Below are 24,114 nucleotides of genomic sequence, written 5' to 3' on the forward strand. Positions count from 1 at the left end.
TATCTCCCTGTAGCTTACCCCTATTTTCTTCAGAATTTCGAACATCTTACAGCATTCCACATTGTCGAACGCTTTTTACAGTTCGATAAATCCTATTAACATTTTTTGATTTCTCTTTAGTCGTGCTTCCATTGTCAACCGCAACGTCAGAAGTGCTTCTATGGTGTCTTTACCTTTCCTAAAGCCAAACTGATCATCATATAACACGCGCTCAATCTTCTTTCTCATTCTTCTGTATATTATTCTCGTAAGCAACGTGGATGTTGTTGTTAAGTTGATTGTGTGATATTTCTCGCACTGGTCAGCTCTTGCGCTCTTCGGAATTGTGTGGATGATATTTTTTTCCTAAAGTCAGATGGTATGTCACCAGACTCAGACATTCTGCATACCAATGTGAATAGTGGTATTTTCGCTATAATGGCTGCCCGTTCGCCTCTCTTCCTCTTACATTCTTTCTTTATTGAGTCACGTGCCCACAATTTACCGTGGGGGCATTCACCTTCTCGATGGGCAGTGGTCATTATCTGTTGGCTCATCAGTCTACGTAAACCGCATTGTGCAAGATCTAGACTTCCTGATTAGCATCATGCATATTTGTGCTGCCTTGGTAAAATTATTGGCACGATTTCACTACGGATGGACACGACATTGCATTTGGTGCATACACCACCAGAATTTGAAGGTGAATCTATGTGCAAGTTAGACGTTTTACATACAAGAATTGTACTGTATTTTATACTTCAACTTTGGAGTACGTTTCCAGTTGCCACGTCATTTCACTCCGAAACTATGACCCACCTGCTATCCGTACCGATGGAGAACTGTGTCTGCGGGACACCCGGGAGAATGTGCCACCCTCGTTGCCCAACGGTCTAAGCGGTACTGAATGAGTAACTCAGTGTCTGAATGGAGATAGTGAAGTTATACAGTAAACTTCAGGTAGTAACAGTGAATGAAGTGTTCAAAAACCACAAAAGGAGGAGGTATTCTTGAAAAAGGGGTGGAGACACGTGAAGATACCAGTCGGATGGTGGCCCAGGTATTCTGATATCAGATATGTATTGTAATTCAAACACAGGAGCAAATCTAGATCCTGATCATAATTTATTATGACCTAGAGACGGACGAATCTTAAGACAATCGCCAGGCAAAATTTACGCAGACAGAGGTAGTATAATGAGGAATGACGATATGCATTTGAAATTTTCTGAGGATTCAGGTAATGCGAAAATAATACGACAGGATGCAGTTCCGTTGAAGAGGAATAGACATCTATCAAAACAGCTGCCACAGATGCTGGACTGCCAAATGTATGTCCAAGGCAGGTAACTGCTTAGAAGCGTTGGGTAACAGAAGAAATATACCGACTGACCAACGAATGCAGGAGGTACAAAAACGCTCGGGAGAAGACAGGAACACAGAGATGTATGCAACTTACGATTGAAACGATCGTAAAGTGCGTGGAAGCTAAGATGAAATGGTTGCAGGTAGAACGTGAAAAAATCAAACAATAATGGTGGTCGGTAAGGCAGATTCGGCACTGAGAAAAATAAAAAAAACTTTAGTGAAATTAAAGGCAAAGTTATAAATATTAAGCGTGCAGGAGGAGTTCCGTTGCTAAACTTTCAACATAGAACGGACAGACGGCAAGAATACTCTGAACGCATCTGTGAGGGCCAGGATATGTCTGATAACGTGATAATAGAAGAAATGGAAGTAGATTTGGAAGACATAGGAGAGTCAATGTTACAGCCAGAATTTAACAGAGCTTTAGAAGACATACTGTCAAATGAGGGTGAAGCCATAGACAACGTTCCTACGAAATTTGTAAAATCATATGGGGAGTGGCAGCCAAACGACTATTGAAGTTGGTGTGTAGAATCTATGAGACTGGAGACATACCATGAGACACGGAAAAACATCAACAACTCAGTTCCAAAGACGTCAGTGGCAAATAAAAGTGAGTACTGCATAGTCATAGTAATGTTTTTTTGCATCGAACTTGTCTACAAGAATAATGTATAGAAGAATGGAAAATAAAATCGAGATTCTGTTACATGATGCTCAATACGCCTGAATGACAGGTAACGGCCCTAGAGGCGCATTGCGCCTGATAATGAAAGCAAGACAAGTAAAATGAAGATATCTGCACATAACGTATCGACCAAGAAAAATCGTTCATCAGTGTAAAATAGTGCAACATGTTCAAAATTCTCAGAAAAAGTGATTGTATGCTACCGGAAGAGGCAGGTAATATATGATTTGTATAAGAATCAAGAAGGAACAATAAGACTGGAAAACGGAGAACGAAATGCACTGATTAAAAAACGTGGAACACGGAGATGCATTTTTTGTTCCCAACAGTTCAGTCTACCGAAGAAACAAAGTCGGAAATTAAAGAAATTTTCAAGGATGGGATTAAAATCAAGCATGAAAAGATATCGATGATGAGATTCGCTGGTGACATTGCTACACTCAACGTATGCGAGAAAGAATTATTACAGGACGTACTGAATATACTGCTCGCAGAACACTGATAGAGAATCAAGCGAAAATTGACGAAAGCAATGTATAGTGGTAGAAATGGGGTTAATCAGAAACCTAACATCAAAATTGGGGACCTTGAAATACACTGAAGCGCCAAGGAAACTGGTATAGGCATGCGTATTCAAATACAGAGATATGTAAACAATCAGAATATGGCGCTGCGGTCGGCAACGCCTGTATAAGACAAGTGTCTGGTGCAGTTATTAGATCGGTTACTGCTTCTGCAGTGGCAGGTTATCAAGATATAAGTGAGTTTGAACGTGGTATTACAGTCGGCGCACGAGCGATGGGACACAGGATCTCCGAGGTAATGATGAAGTGGGGATTTTCCTGTACAACCATTTCACGAGTGTACCGTGAATATCAGGATTCGAAAAACATCAAATCTCCGACATTGCCGCGGCGGGAAAAAGATTCTGCAAAAACGGGACCAACGACGACTGGAGAGAATCTTTCAATGTGACAGAGGTGGAACCCTGCTGCAGATTGCTCCAGGGTTCAGTTCTGAGCCATCAACAAGTGTCAGCGTGCGAACCATTCAACGAAACATTATCAATATCGCCTTTCGGATCCCAAGGCCCACTCGTGTACTCATGATGACTGCACCACAGAAAACTTCACGCCTCGCCTGGACCCGTCCATACCGACATTGGACTGTTGATGCCTGGTCGGACGAATCTCGCTTCAAATTGTATCGAGCGCATGGCCGTTTACGGGTATGGAGACAACCTCAATGAGTCCATGGGCCCTGCATGTCAGCAGGGGAATGTTCAAGCTGTTGGAGGCTCTGTAATGGTGTGGAGGGTATGCAGTTGGAGTGATAGGGGTCCCCTGATACGTCTAGATACGACTGACAGGTGACACGTACGTAAGAATCCTGTCTGATCACCTGCAACTCCAGTCTGATCACTTGTACCCATTAATGTCCATTGTGCGGTCTGATAGACTTGAGAAATTCCAACAGGACAACGTGACACCCATACGTCCAGAATTGCTACAGAGTGGCTCCAGGAACACTTTTCTAAGTTTAAACTCTTGCGCTGGCCATCTAACTCCCCAGACGTGAACTTCATTGAGCATATCTGGGATGCCTTGCAACATTCTGTTCAGAAGATATACCCACCCCCTCGTACTCTTAAGGATTTATGGACAGTCCTGCAGGATTCATGGTATAAGCTCTCTCCAGCACTACCTCAGACATTAGTCGTGTCCACGCCACGTCATGCTCGCGGGGGCCATTAATGATATTAGGTATTTGTACCAGTTTCTTTGGCTCTTGTAACGTGTAATATGTAAAAGAGCCTAGAGGGGATAATTAAAGTGGTTGACAAAGAACAAAGTGCTCGGATTAAAAAGGATGTAAGACAGGGATGTAGTCTTGTACCCTTACTGTTCAATCTGTGAATTCAAGAAGCAATCATGAAAATAAAAAAAAAAGTTCAGGACAGGAATTAAAATTCTAAGTGGGAGGATATCAATAGTACGATTAGCTGATGACGTTAATACCTTGAGTGAGTGTGAAGAAGAATTACATGATCTGAGTGGAATGGTCTAATGCGTACAAAATATGGATTGAGAGTAAATCGAAAAAGGCGAAAGTAATGAGAGGTAGCAGAAATGAGAACGGCGAGGAACTTAACATCAGGATTGATGGTCACAAAGTAGATAAAGTCGACATAAAAGTTTTTTGGGTATAGTACCGCGTGATACAGTTTGAAAATACTGCTGGAGAAAACCAACGTTTCTGCCACGGTTTCGGCGGCCTTGTTCTGGGCCTACTGGTGCGTTCTAGCTATGCAGTGTCCCTTATATTTTTTTGTCCCTTATATTTTGTTGTCCCTTATATTTTGTTATCACTGTTCACTGCATATGCCATTACGTCATAATTTTAAAAAGAGAGGTAACTTTATATTAATAGGTTAGTGCGGTGGAGGGAGAGTGTAGCCTCTGTTTTCTGTTGGCTCTTGTATTATGTGACCTGATTGGTAGTCACCGGCGAATGAGAAGTTGGCCCTGTTTACCAAGCGCTGGACGTCGGCCGTGCGGTGGCATTTACTCGCCGGTAGCGCTCGCGCCTCGTGTTGACAGTGCGGTCTGTTGGCCTCTGATTGCTGGTATCCAAATTGGGCAAACCTTAGTCCATCCTCTCTGTTCATTTTCTTAGGGTGTTTCGATGGCCTCTCCGATTTTGCGTTTCGCCATAACCGGCTGCTTGGCCAACACACAGGCTTCGATGAATTTTATTTCTTTTCCGCAATCTTACTGTTGTTCCGCCACTGCAGATTTGTTGTGTTGCCTTAGACGAATATAGCCTTCGTGTTCCCGAATGCGCGTTGCTATTGGCCTGCCAGTCTCGCCGATGTATGCCTCTCCACACTCTCATTCCACCTTGTACACGCCTGCAGTGTGTAATACAGCCACCTTGTCCTTAGTGGAGCCTAGCACGTCCTGGATCCTGCGACCCTATAGAAGACAGGCCTCACCCCAACCCGGCGAAAGTGTTTGCCCATTCGGTCAGTAACATCTTTTACATAATCTAAGCGCACTGCTGGCTGCAGTTTATTTCTTCCTTATTTTGCTTACCTGTGTTCGTCGACAAGGCTGTGTGGATCGCCTTATGGCTCTAACCATTGGCTAGAAACGTTTGCGTAGCCTTTTAAGCTCAGATATTACGTTTTGAGCATCATTTAGGCGATGCGCACGGATTTCCAAAGAACGGATGACCGAGTTCTTCTGCGCTGTGTGGTGGGAGAACTAAGCGTGCAGATACCTGTCTGTATGTGAAGGTCTGCTATATACTCTGTGACCCAGTGTGACCTCCGTTATCCTGTATACTTCGACGTCTGTAGATAGAACTGCACCATTCTCTACTCGGAGCGTGATCTGCATCTTCCCATGCATGTTGCTCAAATATTCGTGAAACTTGTGTAGCTCCGTTTCATCATGAGGCCATATAGCTGAAGTGTTGTACACGTGCCGCGCGGGATTAGCCGAGCGGTCTTAGGCGCTGCAGTCATGGACTGTGTGGCTGGTCCCGGCGGAGGTTCGAGTCCGCCCTCGGGCATGGGTGTGTGTGTGTCTCCTTAGGATAATTTAGGTTATGTAGTGTGTAAGCTTAGGGACTGATGACCTTAGCAGTTAAGTCCCATAAGATTTCACACACATTTGAACATTTTTTTGTTGTACACGTATCTGAACCAGCAACGTGGGTGTAAAGGAGATGAACCAAGGGCCGTTGCTTCAAAGGTATCCATGAATACTGTAAGTGACAAATGAAATGAACTATCTTTTTTTTTAAATTATGACGTAATGAAATGCGCAGTGAACAGTAATAACAAAATATAAGGGACGTTGCGTAGCTATAACGTACCAGTAGACCGTGAAGAAGGACGCTACAACGGTGGCTGAAACGTTCGTTTTCTCCTGCAGTAGTTTTAAACAATTTGACGCGGTATCATACCCAGAAAACATCTATGCTTACTGACTGGCCCCGGAAGCCTACGCAATTATAAAAGTAGATGAAGTTAAGGAATTCTACTACCTAGGCAGCAAAATAACCAGTGTCGGACGGAGCAAGGAGGATATCAAAGGCAAAGTAATACTGGCAAAAAGGGCATTCCCGGCCAAGAAAAGTGTTCTCGCACCAAACATAGGCCTTAATTTGAGGAAGAAATTTCTGGGAATTTACGTTTGGAGTACAGTATCGGATGGTAGTGAAACATGGAGTGTGGAAAAACCGGAACCGAAGAGAATCGAAGCATTTGAGATGTGGTCCTACAGACCAATGTTTAAAATGGGATGTACTGATAAGGTAAGCAATGAGGAGATTCTGCGCAGAATCGGAGAGGATAGTAAGATGTGGAAACACTGACAAGGGGAAGGGACAGTATGATAGGGAATGTGTTAAGACATCAAGCAATGGGTTCCATGGTACCAGAGGGAGCTGTAGAGGGCAGAAAGTGTAGAGGACAGAGGACAGAGGAAGACATATATTGGAATATATCCAGAAAATAATTGAGAAAGTTGGTTGTACATGCCACTGTGAGATGAAGGGGTTGGCACAGGAGAGCAAATCGTGGCGGGCCGCGTCAAACCAGTCAGAAGACTGGTGAAAAACTAAATTAAACCAGGCGTCCATTGAGTGCCGGCAAATGTCCTTAAGCTCCGTCAGATGACCGTTGGTGTGTATGGCATGATACGTTTGAAAGCGAACTACGAGGGAGCGTCATGGTCTGTGGAATGTGTTCCTGCCATTCCTTAGGTGATATCGTCTTATGTAAGACACAGTGGATCAAAAAAAGTATGCATCCATTTTTGTTAACCATGTCCACCCCTATATGGAGTTTGTTTCTCCTTTTCAAGATTTCATCTACCAGCAGGACAAAGGAACGTGTCAAATGGCTTGTGGTCTATGTGTGTGTGGTTCTAAGAGCGCCAGGATGAGTTTAGCATTGGTTCAAATGGCTCTGAGTACTATGCGACTTAACTTCTGAGGTCATCAGTCGCCTAGAACTTAGAACTAATTAAACCTAACTAACCTAAGGACATCACATACATCCATGCCCGAGGCAGAATTCGAACCTGCGACCGTAGCGGTCACGCGGTTCCAGACTGAAGCGCCTTTAACCGCACGGCCACACCGGCCGGCATTCTCCCCTGTCCACCTCCCTCCCTGTATTTGAACCCAATCGAGAATCTGTGGTAAGACCTCAGTCGGGCTGTTCGCCCCATAGATCCTCAGACCAGAACCCTAGCGCAACTGGCCATTTAATGGGTTCGACATGGGTCTCATCCCTGTGGTTACCTTCCAGTGTCTCCCTGACTCTTTTTCCTGCACGTCTCGCCACAGACAGCACTCCAAAAGGTGGTTATTCAGCATTTCGAAAGGTGATCATGTAATGTAAGTGGATAGCATATTTTGCGCAATATAAAAGAAACCGGTATGTCTCTGTCTGTTAGTGTGTGTGCGTGTGTGTGTGTGTGTGTGTGTGTGTGTGTGTGTGTGTGTGTTCTTTACAGTATAGAGAACTGATAGTTAAGAAGAAATTAGATATGCGTTAAGTGCAACACAAAATAACCTGTGAAGTAAATATAAGCTACAACATATGGAATGTAGTATAGGTAAATCAATAGGAAAATAACAGATTAGGTTTGTATCACATTAACGGGTAACAGAAAGAAGTCAAACAAAGTCAAACTCACACACAAATGTTATACTCTTTTTATTACAAATTCGGCTGCTTTGTTCGATTTTTTCTTCTGCTTATTGTGTTCACCTTTTGATTAAAATGCATTAATATTAATACATAAAAAGACAGATAACTTCTTTTCTTTTTGTCATATTGTCCACTTACCCTCATATTATACTTCTGCTCAACAGATAACACTGAAGGGCCAAAATAAATTTTACGAGGGACAACGGCATCAGAAGTTTATGTACAATGTAGTACACCATTTTTTTTTCTTTGGGACGGTGAGGAAGGTGGACTCACGCTTGAGAGAGAAATACGTCACACACGTTTTCAAAAGTTATTTGATTTGTTTCTACTTGTAAAATATTCTGTTTGATGGGAGCTTGTACATAGAGTGTGGTAAATAAGTGCGCCAGTGTGTTACCAGTAGGCAAAATTATGTACTAACGTACAAAAATGACAGAAATGCACAAATATCGAAATGAAGTAATGAAGGAGCAGACTGTATCATCGCCAATGTTGGGCAAATTCGGTGTTTTTCTAGACATTTTCAAAGATACATGGAAACTGTACTGCAATGCCATCGTACAGAAGTGTATTATAACAGACTCGACAGTTCTATAAAGTGCCATGAAAACCTAAAACAAATTGTGGCTGTCCCAGAAAGAAAAAGTTACATTAGATTTACTTTTATTCCAGTTGATCCGTAGTGAGGAGGTCCTCCAGGATGTAGGACATGTCATAAAAACAACAATACATGAAAAATATTTACAACTAAAACAAATAAGCTAATGTACCCTTTCACAGGTCCCAAGTGGAATTATCGTCATTTTTTAATGTACACTATACGAAAGAGTAATTTTACAAATACTAATTCACTAAATTTAAAATAAAAAGTTTATTTATTTATTTATAAAGTAATAAACGTGTAATACAACTATTTTAATACTTATTTACAGTGAACACATTACTGCAGTGAAATGGTGCAGAAGTTAGATGGTACTTACACACACACACACACACACACACACACACACACTTCATCAACGGAATAAAAAGAGTTGGCCACCAATAAATCCTTTAGGCTTCTCTTAAACTGAATTTCATTGGTTGTTAAGCTTTTTATGGCTGCTGGCAAGTTATTGAAAATGTGTGTTCCTGAATAATGCACGACTTTTTGTACAAGACTAAGTGACTTTAAATCCTTGTGAAGATTATTCTTATTTCTAGTATTGATTCCATGAATTGAGCTGTTGGTTTGGAAAAGTGATATATTTTTAATGACAAATTTCATTAAGGAATAAATATATTGGGAAGCAGTAGTTAGTATCCCTAGTTCCCTAAACAGCCTTCTGCAGGATGTTCTTGAGTTCACACCACACATAACTCTTACTGCACTTTTTGTGCCCGGAAAACTTTAGTTTGGCTTGATGAATTACCCCAAAAAATAATCCCATATAACATTAAGGAATGAAAGTAAGCATAGTACGCCAGCTTTTTCGTTTTTATATCCCCTATCTGTGACACAATTCACATTGCAAATACAAATTTTTTAAGTCGCTTCAGCAGTTCTGTGGTGTGCTCCTCGCAGTTGAATTTATTATCAAGCTGTAATCACAAGAATTTAACACTGTAAGAACCTTAAACATCGCAGGTAGGCGGGTCATGGCCCATCGAACATAGGCCGGTGTGAGGTAGAGGTTACACCATTAAGTTAAGTAACGGTTTAGACTCTGTACATATATACTGTTTGTGTTTTCCTTTTTTTCGTTTATAAATGTATAGATATTGTGTTCTTTTAATCATTGACAAAGGTCTTCTTAGGCAGTTGTGGGTTTTATTGTTCTGAAGAAGGTGCAGTTATCTACGTCGAAACCTAGGTTAACATTAGGTGCTTTTTTCGCAATCGAGGCTGGTTTCTAGTTTTTTAATATATTTAACACTGTCCACTTCTGCTATCTGCTTGTCATCGTATGTTAGGCATTACTCGTGGGTCACCCCTTACAAGTTCTGAACTGCATGTAGTGTGTTTTTTCAAAGTTTAGTGACAAAAAATTGGCTAGGAACCAGTGATTAATGTCCACAAATATTTTATTAGCTGATCTTTCTAAGACTACACTTGATTTGCTATTTATTGCAATATTTTTATCATCGGCAAACAAAACGAATTTGGCATCTGGTAATGTTACTGATGAAAGGTCATTGATATGCACAAGAAAAAGTAAGGGCCCTAAAATGGAACCTTGTGGGACCCCACATGTAATTAGTTCCCAGTTGGTTGATACCTGATAGCTTGATACATGTCTCTTTCCTAATAACACCAGGTACATCTGACCTGTGTCACGTGGACAAGGAAAGAGCCTAGTTTATTTGAGGTATCGAATAAAATCTACAGCACTAGTCACGTAATGACATTCAAAATTTATAGGGAGCATCACGGACAAACCTTCACCTTCCAGTGGTTACGTGACCATGGTGACAACACAAAATCTGTTTCGCACATCTCAGGCTCACTCCTGACGTATTTCCACTCTGTGGCTGTACTGACAGGAGAGTGTGCCGGTGTTGCAGCCGCAGGACGAGGTGCTGCGCACGGTGCTGCGCGTGCTACGCGGGGTGTGGGCCGAAGCGGACGTGTGGTCGCAGACGGCTGCTCGGAGCGCGCTCGAGGTACGCATCCTGGCCGTGGCTAGTTCCGCGCGCGGCCGCGGCCTGGCTGCGGCGCTGTTGGCGGAGTCGCTGCGGATGGCCAAGGAGGAGCTGCGGCTGCCGCTGGCGCTCATCCTCTGCACCAGCGCATTCTCCGCGAAGCTGTCGCGGCAAGCGGGCATGCGGCTCGTCTACGAGAAGCCGTACTGCCAAACCGATATGCCGGCGCAGCCGCCACAGCCGCACGACAGGATCGCGATTTACATGCTGGACCTACAGGGGTAGCAGGTAACTGGGCATTGTTTACAGTGTATAGCAGTGTGGCCAATAAGTAATGTAACTACTGGACTTTTTCATTGAATAGTTAAGTACAGTTCTTCTATTAGGGATGGACTGGCGGATGTCCAAGTGTCTCATTATAAAATTTATGGTAGCAGTGAAATTTACACCAAAACAATGGTGACTCACATTTTCTTTATTATGAGCTTTGTGAGGTGGAAGCTCCTGACACAAGTTGACGCTCGAGAATGGAATATGGGAATATATGATCGCTCAGATTAAAGTTGCTGAAATTAGCACACACCACTCCCGCATGAAAATGTCAGCATAGCTGTCTTAAAAGAACTTCTGCTTCTTTTGCTTGCGCCTTTGTACCCCAGTTTTCGTAGGGTCGGCGTGGTTACAATCGGATTTGGCAATGTTAAATGGAAGGGGTGGCCGGATGCCCTTCCTGCCGCCACCCGATACCCCCCGGGATGCAATCAGTGTGCCGCAGCTGTCTGCATCTAGTGTAAATCATGAAACAGACTGAACGTGTTGCAGATATCTGCGAGTCGTGTAACTGAGGTTGGACGTGGGAACCAGCCCGGTATTCATCTAGGGGATGTGGAAAACCGCCTAAAAACCACATCCAGGCTGGCCAGCACACCGAACCTCGTCGCTAATCCGCTGGGCGGAGGCGATCCGGGGCCGGTGCGCCTATCTGAGTGCAGGGAGCAGCGCATTAGCGCTCTCGGCCAACCTGGCGAGTCTGTCTTAACAAACGAATAGTAGAATAATACTAGATATGCTATTAATGTGTCCAAATATCACATTACTTTAAATACAAAATAGATCTTTCTGTATCATATATTGCATACAGTCATAGCCAAAATTTGCGCGAATAGACAGTGTGTACTAAAATTCAGTGCCCAAGCTAACAACCATATTGACAGAAACAAAAACAAATATCTTTTGTAAAGCGATCATATGTTGCAACCAGAGTCTTGGAGTAGCACATTCGATTCATAGTCAAAACGTATTTGGTGGCGGTTTCTAATCAGACCGCTGCTTAAATTTTGATTAATAATCAGCATTCACAGCCGAAGACTTCCGGCATAAGAAGTCACCCTCATTCTGCCAACGGCCTTGTCAAAGAGGGCGGAGGTGAGGACAGAGGTTCAAGGCACTCTCTTGTCCTAGAGGTGATAAACTGCCCCTAAAGGTGGAAGAATCAGCAATGGTCAACGTCATAAGGATGCAGAAGGCAATGGAAACCACTGCATTAAAAACACGTAGCGTGTATCCACAGGACATGCGGCCTGTAATTGAAGAAGGTCATGATGATCACCCCATTCGCAAAAGATTCCGGGATAGTCCCCCATTCGCATTCGAATATCCGGGAGGGAACTGCCAAGGAGGAGGTTACCATGAGAAAAAGATTGAACAATCAATGAAAGAATAACGTTTCACGAATTGGGGCGTGGAATGTCAGATGCCTGAACGTAGTAGGGAAACTAGAAAATCTGATAATGGAAATACAAAAACTCAATCCAGATATAGTAGGGGGTCAGCGAAATGGAAAGAAGAGATGAGTATAGGATAATATGAACAGCAGCAGAAATTGGTGTAACGTCAGTAGGAATCGTTATGAATAGGAAGTTATGGCAGAGAGAATGTTGCTGTGAACAGTTCAGTGACAGGGTCGTTCTTATCAGAATCGACAGCATACCAACACCGACAATGATAGTTCAGGTATACATGCCGACGTCGCAAGCTGAAGATGAAGAGACAGCGAGGATATTGAAAGGGTAATACAGTATGAAAAGGGGGATGAAAATCCAATAGTCATGGGGGACTAGAATGCAGACTAATTGAGTTCTGTAACAAGTTTCAGCTAGTAATAGCGAATACCCTGTTCAAGAATCACATGAGAGGAGGTATATTTGGAAAAGCCCAGGTGATGCGGGAAGATTTCAGATTACATCATGCTCAGACAGAGATTCCGAAATCAGATACTGGATTGTAAGGCGTACCCAGGAGCAGACATGGACTCAGATCACAATACGAGGTGCATTCAAGTTCTAAGGCCTCCAATTTTTTTTCTCCGGACTGGAAAGAGATAGAAACATGCGCATTGTTTTAAAATGAGGCCGCGTTCATTGTCAATACGTCCCAGAGATGGCAGCACCGTACGGCAGATGCAATTTTACCGCCAGTGGCGAGAATGAGAACTCTTTTAAATACTTAAAATGGCGACGTTTTCCTTACTTGAACAGCGTGCAATCATTCGTTTTCTGAATTTGCGTGGTGTGAAACCAATTGAAATTCATCGACAGTTGAAGGAGACATATGGTGATGGAGTTATGGATGTGTCGAAAGTGCGTTTGTGGGTGCGACAGTTTAATGAAGGCAGAACATCATGTGACAACAAACCGAAACAACCTCAGGCTTGCACAAGCCGGTCTGACGACATGATCGAGAAAGTGGAGAGAATTGTTTTGGGGGATCGCCGAATGACTGTTGAACAGATCGCCTCCAGAGTTGGCATTTCTGTGGGTTCTGTGCACACAATCCTGCATGACGACCTGAAAATGCGAAAAGTGTCATCCAGGTGGATGCTACGAATGCTGACGGACGACCACATGGCTGCCCGTGTGGCATGTTGCCAAGCAATGTTGACTCACAACGACAGCATGAATGGGACTTTCTTTTCGTCGGTTGTGACAATGGATGAGACGTGGATGCCATTTTTCAATCCAGAAACAAAGCGCCAGTCAGCTCAATGGAAGCACACAGATTCACCACCACCAAAAAAATTTCGGGTAATCGCCAGTGCTGAAAAAATGATGGTGTCCATGTTCTGGGACAACGAGGGCGTAATCCTTACCCATTGCGTTCCAAAGGGCACTACGGTAACAGGTGCATCCTACAAAAATATTTTGAAGAACAAATTCCTTCCTGCACTGCAACAAAAACGTCCGGGAAGGGCTGCGCGTGTGCTGTTTCACCAAGACAACGCACCCGCACATCGAGCTAACGTTACGCAACAGTTTCTTCGTGATAACAACTTTGAAGTGATTCCTCATGCTCCCTACTCACCTGACCTGGCTGCTAGTGACTTTTGGCTTTTTCCAACAATGAAAGACACTCTCCGTGGCCGCACATTCACCAGCCTTGCTGCTTCTGCCCAGCGATTTTCCAGTAGTCAAAACAGACTCCTAAAGAAGCCGTCGCCGCTGCCATGGAATCATGGCGTCAGCTTTGTGAAAAACGTGTACGTCTTCAGGGCGATTACGTCGAGAAATAACGCCAGTTTCATCGATTTCGGGTGAGTAGTTAATTAGAAAAAAAAATCGGAGGCCTTAGAACTTGAATGCACCTCGTATAGTAGTGATGAAGAGCAAGCTGAATTTTAAGACATTAGCCAGGAAGAATCAATACGCAAGGAAGTGGGATGCTGGAGTACTAGGGAATGACGACATACGGTTGAAGTTCACTAAGGCTATAGATAAAGTAATAAGAAACACCTCAGTAGGCAGTACAGTTGAAGAGGAATGGACATCTCTAAAAAGGGCCATCATAGAAGTTGGGAATGAAAATATAGGTACAAAAAAGGTAACTGCGAAGAAACCATGGGTAAAAAAGAAATACTTCACTTGATTGATGAAAGGAGGAGGTACAAAAATGTTCCACGAAACTCAGGAATAGGGAAAACAAGTCGCTGAGGAATGAAATAAATAGAAAATGCAGGGAGGCTAAGACGAAATGGCTGCAGGAAAAATATGAAGACATCGAAAAAGAAATTATTGTCAGAAGGACAGACTCAGCATACAGGGAAGTCAAAAGAACCTTCAGTGACATTAAAAGCAATGGTGATAACGTTAAGAGGGCAATGGGAATTCCACTGTTAAATGCAGAGTGAATAGGTGGGGAGAATACATTGAAAGCCTCAATGAGGGCGAAGATTTGTCTGAGGTATTAGAAGAAGAACTAGGAGTCGATTTAGAAGAGACAGGGATCCAGTATTAGAATCAGAATTTGAAAGAGCTTTGGAGGACTTAAGGTCAAGTAAGGCAGAAGGGATGGATAACATTCCGTCAGAATTTCTAAAATAATTGGGGAAGTGGCAACAAAACGACTATTCACTTTGGTGTGTAGAATATTTGAGTCTGGCGACATATCATCTGACTTTCGGAAAAGCATTATTCACACAATTCCGAAGACAGTAATAGCTGCCAAGGGCGAGAATTATCGGACAATCAGCTCAACAGCTCACGCATTCACGTTGCTTACAAGAATAATATACCCAAGAATGGAAAAGAAAATTGAGTATGCGCTAGATGACGATCAGTTTGGCTTTCGGAAAGGTAAAGGCACGAGAGAGGCAATTCTGACGCTGCGATTAATAATGGAAGCAAAGCTAAAGAAAAATCAAGACCTTTCATACGATATATCGATCTAAAAACAGCGTTCGACAACGTAAAATGTTCGAAATTCTGAAAAAAGTAGAGGTAAGCTATATGTACAACAGTGCACGACCAAGACCGAAGTCCTCGTATTAAAAAGGTTGTAAGACAAGGACGTAGCCTTTCGCCCCTACTGTTCAATCAGTACATCGAGGAAGAAATGATGGAAATAAAAGAAAGGTTCAGGAGTGAAACTAAAATTCAAGATGAAACGATAGCAACGATACGATTCTCTGATGACATTGCTATCGTGTGTGAAAGTGTAGAAGAATTACATGATCTGCTGAGTGGAATGAACAGTCTAATGAGTAAACAGTATGGACTGAGAATAAATCGAAGAAAGACGAAGGTAATGAGAAGTAGTAGAAATGAGAACAGCGAGAAACTTAACATCAGGATTGATGGTCACAAAGTAGATGAAGTTAAGGAATTCTGCTACGTAGGCAGTAAAATAACCAATGACGTATGGCGCAAGGAGGACATCAAAGGCAGACTAGCTAGGACAAAAAAGGCATTCCTGTCCAAGAGAAGTCTACTAATACCAAATATCGGCCTTAATTTGAGGAAGAAATTTCTGAGAATGTACATCTGGAGTACAGCTTTGTATCGTATTGAAGCATGGATTGTGGGAAAACCGGAACAGAAGAGAATCGAAGCATTTGAGATGTGATGCTACAGACAAATATTGAAAATTAGGTGGACTGATAAGGTAAGGAATGAGGAAGTTTTATGCAGAATCGGAGAGGAAAGGAATATGTGGAAAACACTGATAAGGAGATGGGACAGGATGATAGGACATTTATTAAGACATGAGGGAATGACTTCGGTGGTACTAGAGGGAGCTGTAGAGGGTAAAAACTGTAGAGAAAGATAGAAATTGGAATACAAACAGCAAATAACTGAGGACAAAGGTTGCAACTGCTGCTCTGAGATGAAGAGGTTGGCACAGGAAAGGAATTCGTTGTGGGTCGCACCATACCAGTCAGTAGACTGATGACAAAAAAAAGCAATCACATGTTGGAAATCCATATTCTTAGAGTACTGAATAATCAGGAGTTTATTATGTGTGTTTGACAATAAAATGGTGTTAAATGTTTTATTGCTCTGCTCACTATCAATTTACAATAAATGTTCAAATGAGTACCATTAACCTCAGTGCAGAGCTTTTATCGACACAGGAGAAAGTCTCATGTTCTCATGAAAATTCCTGGTATGTCCTGGATTTCTGTGGCTGCTAAAAGCATTCTTGCAACAAATTCCACCTCCGAGTCAACGTAGAATACACCTCAGCTTTCATGTAGCCCCAGGGAAAGAAGTCTGATAGCGTGAGGTACGAGAATTGGCTAGTCAATGTACAGGTCGTCCACATGTGCAGTGCTGCACAATGACAATACAACTGTTATGTAAGCGCTAGTGCTGCCTACTGTTTACTGACTCGGTGTCCAACAGTATGACATCGCAGCATGCTACATACTCAGTCTAACGTATGGTGTAACTACATTGGGCACATTGACTTTTATTTGCTCTATTTCTACATTACTTATCCATGCTCAGTGTTCACACAGTATCGGTTTCTTACACATGGTTGCTTTACAAAATATATTTGCTTTTGTCTTGTTTATCATGCTTGTTAGTTTGGGCACTGATTTTTTCAACACCCTGTTGACAACATACAGAGCACTCCTTTTACTGTTTATTACTAGATTTATGTCAACAAAAGAACAACATGCATACACAGAGAACTCATTAATTGAATAAAAATGTAAATAAGAAATCATCTCTTATAGGATGTGCTGAAAGATGCCAGGAAGCAGACAAGGGTTCTCAGGGATGGGGGTCGACTGTGGGATGCAGGGACAAAATGTACTGGAGATGTAGAAGAGACCAATGTGGCCTAGGTGAGGAGAATTTATGAGCTGGTTGTAACACATACGTTTGTACACCTTGTCAAATCAAATAACATGTGTAGATAGAAGAGAGAAATTGTGTATAGACTGATGCATCTGCACGTTTTGAAATACAGTTTTAAGATGGAGCCATTGATGGACACCTGTTGTCATTCCAGTCTGAACAATGTGCAATAATGTCTTCGTGTTTCAAGAAAGCATCCCAAAGTGAAATTCGTATGAAACTGCCCTACCTGTTGATCTACCAGTGTGGACTGTCCAAGAATCTCCAAAAAGTTATGTGCCACTCACAGCTAACTAACAAGACCTAATAACAGTGGCCGTAAAATATTCTGAGTGATGGAGAGTTGAGTATCAAACCTTGATGATGATGATAAGTTTCAGTTTAAATGGATTGATGCTCTCCATTTCAACCAGTTTCTGAGTGGACATTGCTATGGAAACTGCATGTAATAAGCATTTGTTCATGGATGCCTAGCAAAAGGCCGTTGCTCACAGCACCACGTCTTCAACTAGCAAATGACACAGACACTGAATTGCACACATGATAAATGATCAGATTATTCTTTCTTTTGCTTTTGCACAAATCAAACACAGCATGGAATGTCCCATCGGCCCAATCAAGTTAGCATCAACATGAATCTGAATGTTTATTTCAACGCCAAGTGGTGGCTTTTCTTCTAAATCTTTCTGATGAGTATTCTGTTGACAGCCACAACATGTAAGATGAGAAATGATGATGAAACGTACCAATCAACGTCTCAATTTGGTAGTTCTACAGGATATAATCATTAACAAATTACTCCAAGTGGACAATGCATCTCTGAAGACACCTGTGGACTGCCTTCATGAGTGAATTGAGGCTATTCTCAAAGTTACAACGGGTGTCGCTTTGTATTAGCGTGGTGTTTTATGCAGCTGAGGTAATTAATTTATTGTCTGGGGAGTTTACTTTTTCCTTTTCTTGTCGTTATAGAGGATATCCGATGGTGATCTCTGCGATGGAAACCAGATGAAAATAATGCTGCTTTTCCTATCGGCTACATACACATTTGGACCATAAACTCCATAAACCGCAATTTACTGGTGCAATGATGTAAGATAGAATACATAGAAAGTGATTCACTGCGTCTGGTAATTTACCTACATGCTAACTGTGTTAACTATTGTTTATTGTGTGTCTGTAAATTTACATTACGCTAATAGTGTTAATTGTTGTTTAGTATATAATGCAATGACTTAACGCAAATATAGGTATAATATTATTTTTATTCCATACGCCAGTCTAATAGTTTTAATTACATTACCACATGGGTGTGAGTCTATCGCCGTAGACTAATTTCTACTTGTCTAAATACTTTTCCCCAACAATTTATTCGCTAGCGCACTCACATAAAATTTCAAAAGAAATAACCTTTTTCAGCTATCAGTGCCCATCTCAGTATCTACAGTGTGTATAAATGTTAAAAGAATTAATAATGAATATGTCGAAATTTTACAAGTATTGTTGCTGTTCCAGTTACAGTACCTGTGAAAAAGATACTGAAACGAATGCAGTGGAATGCACCTTGCAGGTCTTCAGGCGAATAAACCATGTCTGTTGAGTCGTCTGTAGACAGTGTGTCTGTAGACAACTATTCCAGTGGCTGCCGTAAGGTCCCAAGAAAGGCTACCTGCAGTACTCCACGGCCCTCTGTCGGCACTGATTGGGAGATATCGGTCTACTTGTGGTTTTGCACACTGTGAACGTTCGGTACTGTAGCACCTGGACACGTTTCCTGTCTGCTGTAATCGTTGCCATAATCTTGAGATCACACTTTGTGTCACACGGAGGGCCCCTGCTACTACCTGCTGTGTTTGACCAGCCTCCTGTCGGCCTAGTATTCTACCCCTCATAACGTCATCAATATGTGTTCTTTGGGCCCTTTTAGACACACAGTCACCATTAGCACGTCCGAGAACGTCTGCACACTTACTCGTTGCACTGTACTCTGACATGCACCAACACACCTCTAAGTATGTGGACTGCTGCCAGCGCCACCGTGCGACGACCGCAGGTCAAATGCACCGCATGGTCATACTCCTGAGCTGATTTAAACCCGCAAACCACACACCAGGGCTTTGTTTCACCATGTATCAGCACTATCCTTAATTTATGAGCGTGAGTGTAAATCGCAACACCAAGAAGTTGCGCATATTAACGAAAGTCGGCAGCTGTGTTTCTACATCTAAATAATGATGCCTATTTATATTTCGCACCAGTTGCACTAGTAGCGCCATCATGAGGGTTCAAATCAGGTTTGCTTTAAATACACGCTGTAAAGGTAGCGAGCATTAGTTACCTTTGAGACTGGACGTGTGGAGTTCAGTTAGTCCAGGATGCCTTTAAGTCGACAAGGCGCCGTTATTAACACCTCGATGAGTGTCAACGAGGTAATGTACTAGGGCACCTAGAAGCTCGATGTCCTTTCTTGGTAGGGATGTAGCCACTGTACATTATTTCTGATAGTGGTGGTCGCGAGAATGTACTGTCACAACAAGACTGGACTCTAGATGGCCACTTGGTACTACTGACAGAGAAGGTCATCGTATTCGGCACATGGGTCTGGCGCATCGTACTTCATCTGCAGCAGCCGTTTGATCAGCAGTTGGCACCGCAGTGACATAGAACTGTTACAAAACACTTACTTCAAGGACAGCTCCGATCCAGACGATCTGTAGCATGTATACCACCGACCCCAATCCACGGCCATTTTTGACTCCAGTGGTGTCACGTGAGGGCCAATTGGAGAGCAGTGTGGAGATTGTTGTGTTTTCTGACGAAAACTGGTTCTGCCTCGCTGCCGATGACGATCGTGTGTTGGTTAGGAGACTAGGGTGAAGGCCTGCAATCAATCTGTCTGCGTGATAGACAGACTGGACCTACACCTGCAGTTATGGTCTGGGGTACGATTTCTCATGACACCAAGAGCACCCTCGCGGTTATCCCGTGCACCCGACTGCAAATTTGTACGTCAGTCTGTTGATTCGGTCTTTCGTACTGCCATTCATGAACAGCATTCCAGAGGGCGTTTTCCAGGAGGATAACGCTCACTCGTATTCACTGTTGTAAACAAACGTGCTCTTGCCTTGCCCTGCTTAATCGTCAGATCTGCCTCCAATCAAGCACATGTTGGACATCATTGGACGACAACTCCATCGTCATCCACAAACAATACTAACAGTTCCTGTATTGATCGACCAAGTGTAACAGGCATGGAACTCTATCTCGCAAACTAACACCCGGTACATGTGCAGCATATTGCATCCACGACAGCATGCTTACATTTAACATTCTGGTAACCCAGTTACTAATGTGCCACCATTTCAATTTTTCAGTGTCTTACCCCGCGCTTACATTAACCTGTGATCTTCGGACGTTAATCACTTAAAAATGTAACCTAGAGAAAAGCATTCCCAACATTTCATTACTCTACATTAATTCCCTTATTGTGCTGCGATTTTTTTCCGTCGGTGTCTACGAGAAGGTGCCTACAGGTCACCAGGGAAGACAAGATCAAAACATCTAAAGTATGAGACAACTGCAAGTGACACAGTCCATAACAAGGAGACTTGAGAATAAAAACCTTCATTGGTTGGGCTTCTTAAAAGAATAAATAGTGACAGGCGACAGAAGAAGTTTGCTAATGTGAGCCCCGAAAAGAGACACCCGACTTTGTCGTACGAATTATACACTGATCGAGTAATAGATGAAAAGAGGTTAATGGCTTTCGATTACAATAACCGAGACTACTGGAAGGAGAAAACGACTAACCTCTATGGAAAAAATTAAAGAAGAAGAAGGAGGAGATAATGAAGCTTATGTGGTAAAATAGAGACCTATAAATTGCAGTAATAACAAACATACTAAAAGACCAAGAGACCGTGAAGACAACGCATTCTCAGTGAGAATACTTGTAGGGTCATGTATATAAAGAATAGACAGCTGCTCAGTATATAAGGAAATGCTTACGTGCTTGTCGGCCTAAATACCTGCAGCAACAAATTGAAACAAATGAAAATGTAGTATGTGTAGTTTCAGTCAAAGTAATCACTATATTAAAAGTCTGAAACCAGAAAACGTAACTTATTTTCAGGTCCTATGTATGTGTGATAAGAAGAAGATAAGAACGTATATTGCATAGAAGAGTATGAATGTCTAACAATCGGTTGAAATTATTTCAAATAATATTGTGAGGAACATAATTACACGTAATCAAAAATTACACGTTTAACAAATGTGACAAAAAGCAGATTTCAGAGTACCTGACGGCTCAACACAAAAGTTTTGTCTCAAGTACAGGTAGTGTTGAGGATCAGTGGATAAAGTTCAAAACCATAGTACAATATGCGTTAGATGAGTATGTGCCAACCAAGATCGTAAGAGATGGAAAAGAGCCACCGTGGTACAACAACCGAGTTAGAAAACTGCTGCGGGAGCAAAGGGAACTTCACAGCAAACATAAACATAGCCAAAGCCTTGCAGACAAACAAAAATTACGCGAAGCGAAATGTAGTGTGAGGAGGGCTATGCGAGAGGCGTTCAATGAATTCGAAAGTAAAGTTCTATGTACTGACTTGGCAGAAAATCCTAAGAAATTTTGGTCTTATGTCAAAGCGGTAGGTGGATCAAACCAAAATGTCCAGACACTCTGTGACCAAAATGGTGCTGAAACAGAGGATGACAGACTAAAGGCCGAAATACTAAATGTCTTTTTCCAAAGCTGTTTCACAGACGAAGACTGCACTGTAGTTCCTTCTCTAGATTGTCGCACACATGACAAAATTATAGATATCGAAATAGACGACAGAGGGATAGAGAAACAATTAAAATCGCTCAAAAGAGGAAAGGCCGCTGGACCTGATTGGATACCAGTTCCATTTTACACAGAGTACGCGAAGGAACTTGCCCCCTTTCTTGCAGTGGTGTACCGTAGGTCTCTAGAAGAGCGTAGCGTTCCAAAGGATTGGAAAAGGCACATGTCATCCCCGTTTTCAAAATGGGACGTCGAACAGATGTGCAGAACTATAGACCTATATCTCTAACGTCGATCAGTTGTAGAATTTTGGAACACGTATTATGTTCGAGTATAATGACTTTTCTGGAGACTAGAAATCTACTCTGTAGGAATTAGCATGGGTTTCGAAAAAGACGGTCATGTGAAACCCAGCTCGCGCTATTCGTCCACGAGCCTCAGACGCCCGTAGACACGGGTTCCCAGGTGGATGCCGTGTTTGTTGACTTCCGCAAGGCGTTCGATACAATTTCCCACAGTCGTTTAATGAACAAAGTAAGAGCATATGGATTATCAGACCATTTGTGCGATTGAATTGAAGTGTTCTTAGATAACAGAACGCAGCATGTCATTCTCAATGGAGAGAAGTCTTCCGAAGTAAGAGTGATTTCAGGTGTGCCGCAGGGGGGTGTCGTAGAACCGTTGCTGTTCACAATATACATAAATGACCTTGTGGATGACACCGGAAGTTCACTGAGGCTTTTTGCGGATGATGCTGTGGTATATAGAGAGGTTGTAACAATGGAACATTGTACTGAAATGCAGGGGGTTCTGCAACGAATTGACGCATGGTGCAGGGAATGGCAATTGAATCTCATTGTAGACAAGTGTAATGTGCTGCGAATACATAGAAAGAAAGATCCATTATCGTTTAGATACAATATAGCAGGTCAGCAACTGGAAGCAGTTAATTCCATAAATTATCTGGGAGTAGGCATTAGGAGTGATTTAAAATGGAATGGTCATATAAAGTTGATCGTCGGTAAAGCAGATGCCAGACTGAGATTCATTGGAAGAATCCTAAGGAAATGCAATCCGAAAACAAAGGAAGTAGGATACAGTACGCTTGTTCGCCCACTGCTTGAATACTGCTCAGCAGTGTGGGATCCGTACCAGATAGGGTTGATAGAAGAGGTACAGAAGATCAAACGGAGAGCAGCGCGCTTCGTTGCAGGATCATTTAGTAATCGCGAAAGCGTTACGGAGATGATAGAAAACTCCAGTGGAAGACTCTGCAGGAGAGACGCTTTTGTTGAAGTTTAGAAAACATACCTTCACCGAGGGATCAAGCAGTATATTGCTGCCTCCTACGTATATCTCGCGAAGAGACCATGATGATAAAATCAGAGAGATTAGCACCCACACAGAGGCATACCGACAATCTTTCTTTCCACGGACAATACGAGACTGGAACAGAAGGGAGAACCGATGTAGTCAATGTACCCTCCGCCACACACCGTCAGGTGGCTTGCGGAGTATGGATGTAGATGTAATACAAAACTGAATAATGGATATCACTCCATGAACAAAATGGTTAGAAACTCATAGCAGATAGTAGCCAGCAGCATGTTTTTCAATTAGATACGAGGTGTATAACATTTTATTTTATAGCTGTAAAAACATTCAGAGCCACAGGAACACTGCGTAAACATGATAAATATGATCTTTAATCGATGAAAAGTGTGTGTACGAAAATAAGGAAACACTGTGAGAAAAACATGCAGATGCTAGCCAAGCCTGCAGGTGGCGCTCTTATACAGTAGTTGATCACGAATGGCACCTGCGAAATCTCCTCAATACGCTACAAGTGTCAGTCGTGGACAGAAGAGTTGAGGGCGCATTACGTCATAGCTAATTGCATTCGAACGTGGGCAAGTTATTGATCCTTGAATGGTGGGTGCTTCCGTAACAAGACGAATTGCTGATTTTTCAAGAGGCACCATATATAAAATTTATACAGCATACAGGAAAAGCAGAAAAACTCCACGTGCTATTCACAACACGGGGTGAAACTATGCGTTGAGTGATCGTGCCAGACTGTCGCTGAACAGGATTGTGAGGAAAATAAGAGGACAGTAGCCTCATAAGTCACTGCGGAACTGAATGTCGCACTCGTGAACCTCAATACGGTGCTGGAAATTACAGGGCTAGCTGCAATTTCGAGATCACACACCAGTTATGCAACTGCCTGTAACGAGACTTAGAAGCAGTGGAGGAAAGTCATTTGGTCTGCTGAGTCTTGTTGCACACTGTTTCC

At 42.5% G+C, this 24,114-nt stretch overlaps 1 protein-coding gene across 1 annotated transcript in view; it reads left to right on the forward strand.

Moving 5' to 3' along the window:
• The window catches only part of LOC126161302 (uncharacterized), an 83,616-nt gene that overhangs the window by 58,261 nt on the left and 1,241 nt on the right, over positions 1-24,114 (forward strand). The window contains exon 3 of the mRNA XM_049917053.1: positions 10,311-10,676. Within this exon, the coding sequence (XP_049773010.1) occupies positions 10,311-10,673 (363 nt within the window). The 3' untranslated portion in view covers positions 10,674-10,676. The remainder of the gene's footprint in view (positions 1-10,310; positions 10,677-24,114) is intronic.

Source organism: Schistocerca cancellata, chromosome 1, assembly GCF_023864275.1.
Source record: "Schistocerca cancellata isolate TAMUIC-IGC-003103 chromosome 1, iqSchCanc2.1, whole genome shotgun sequence".
Taxonomy (NCBI): Eukaryota; Metazoa; Arthropoda; class Insecta; order Orthoptera; family Acrididae; genus Schistocerca; species Schistocerca cancellata.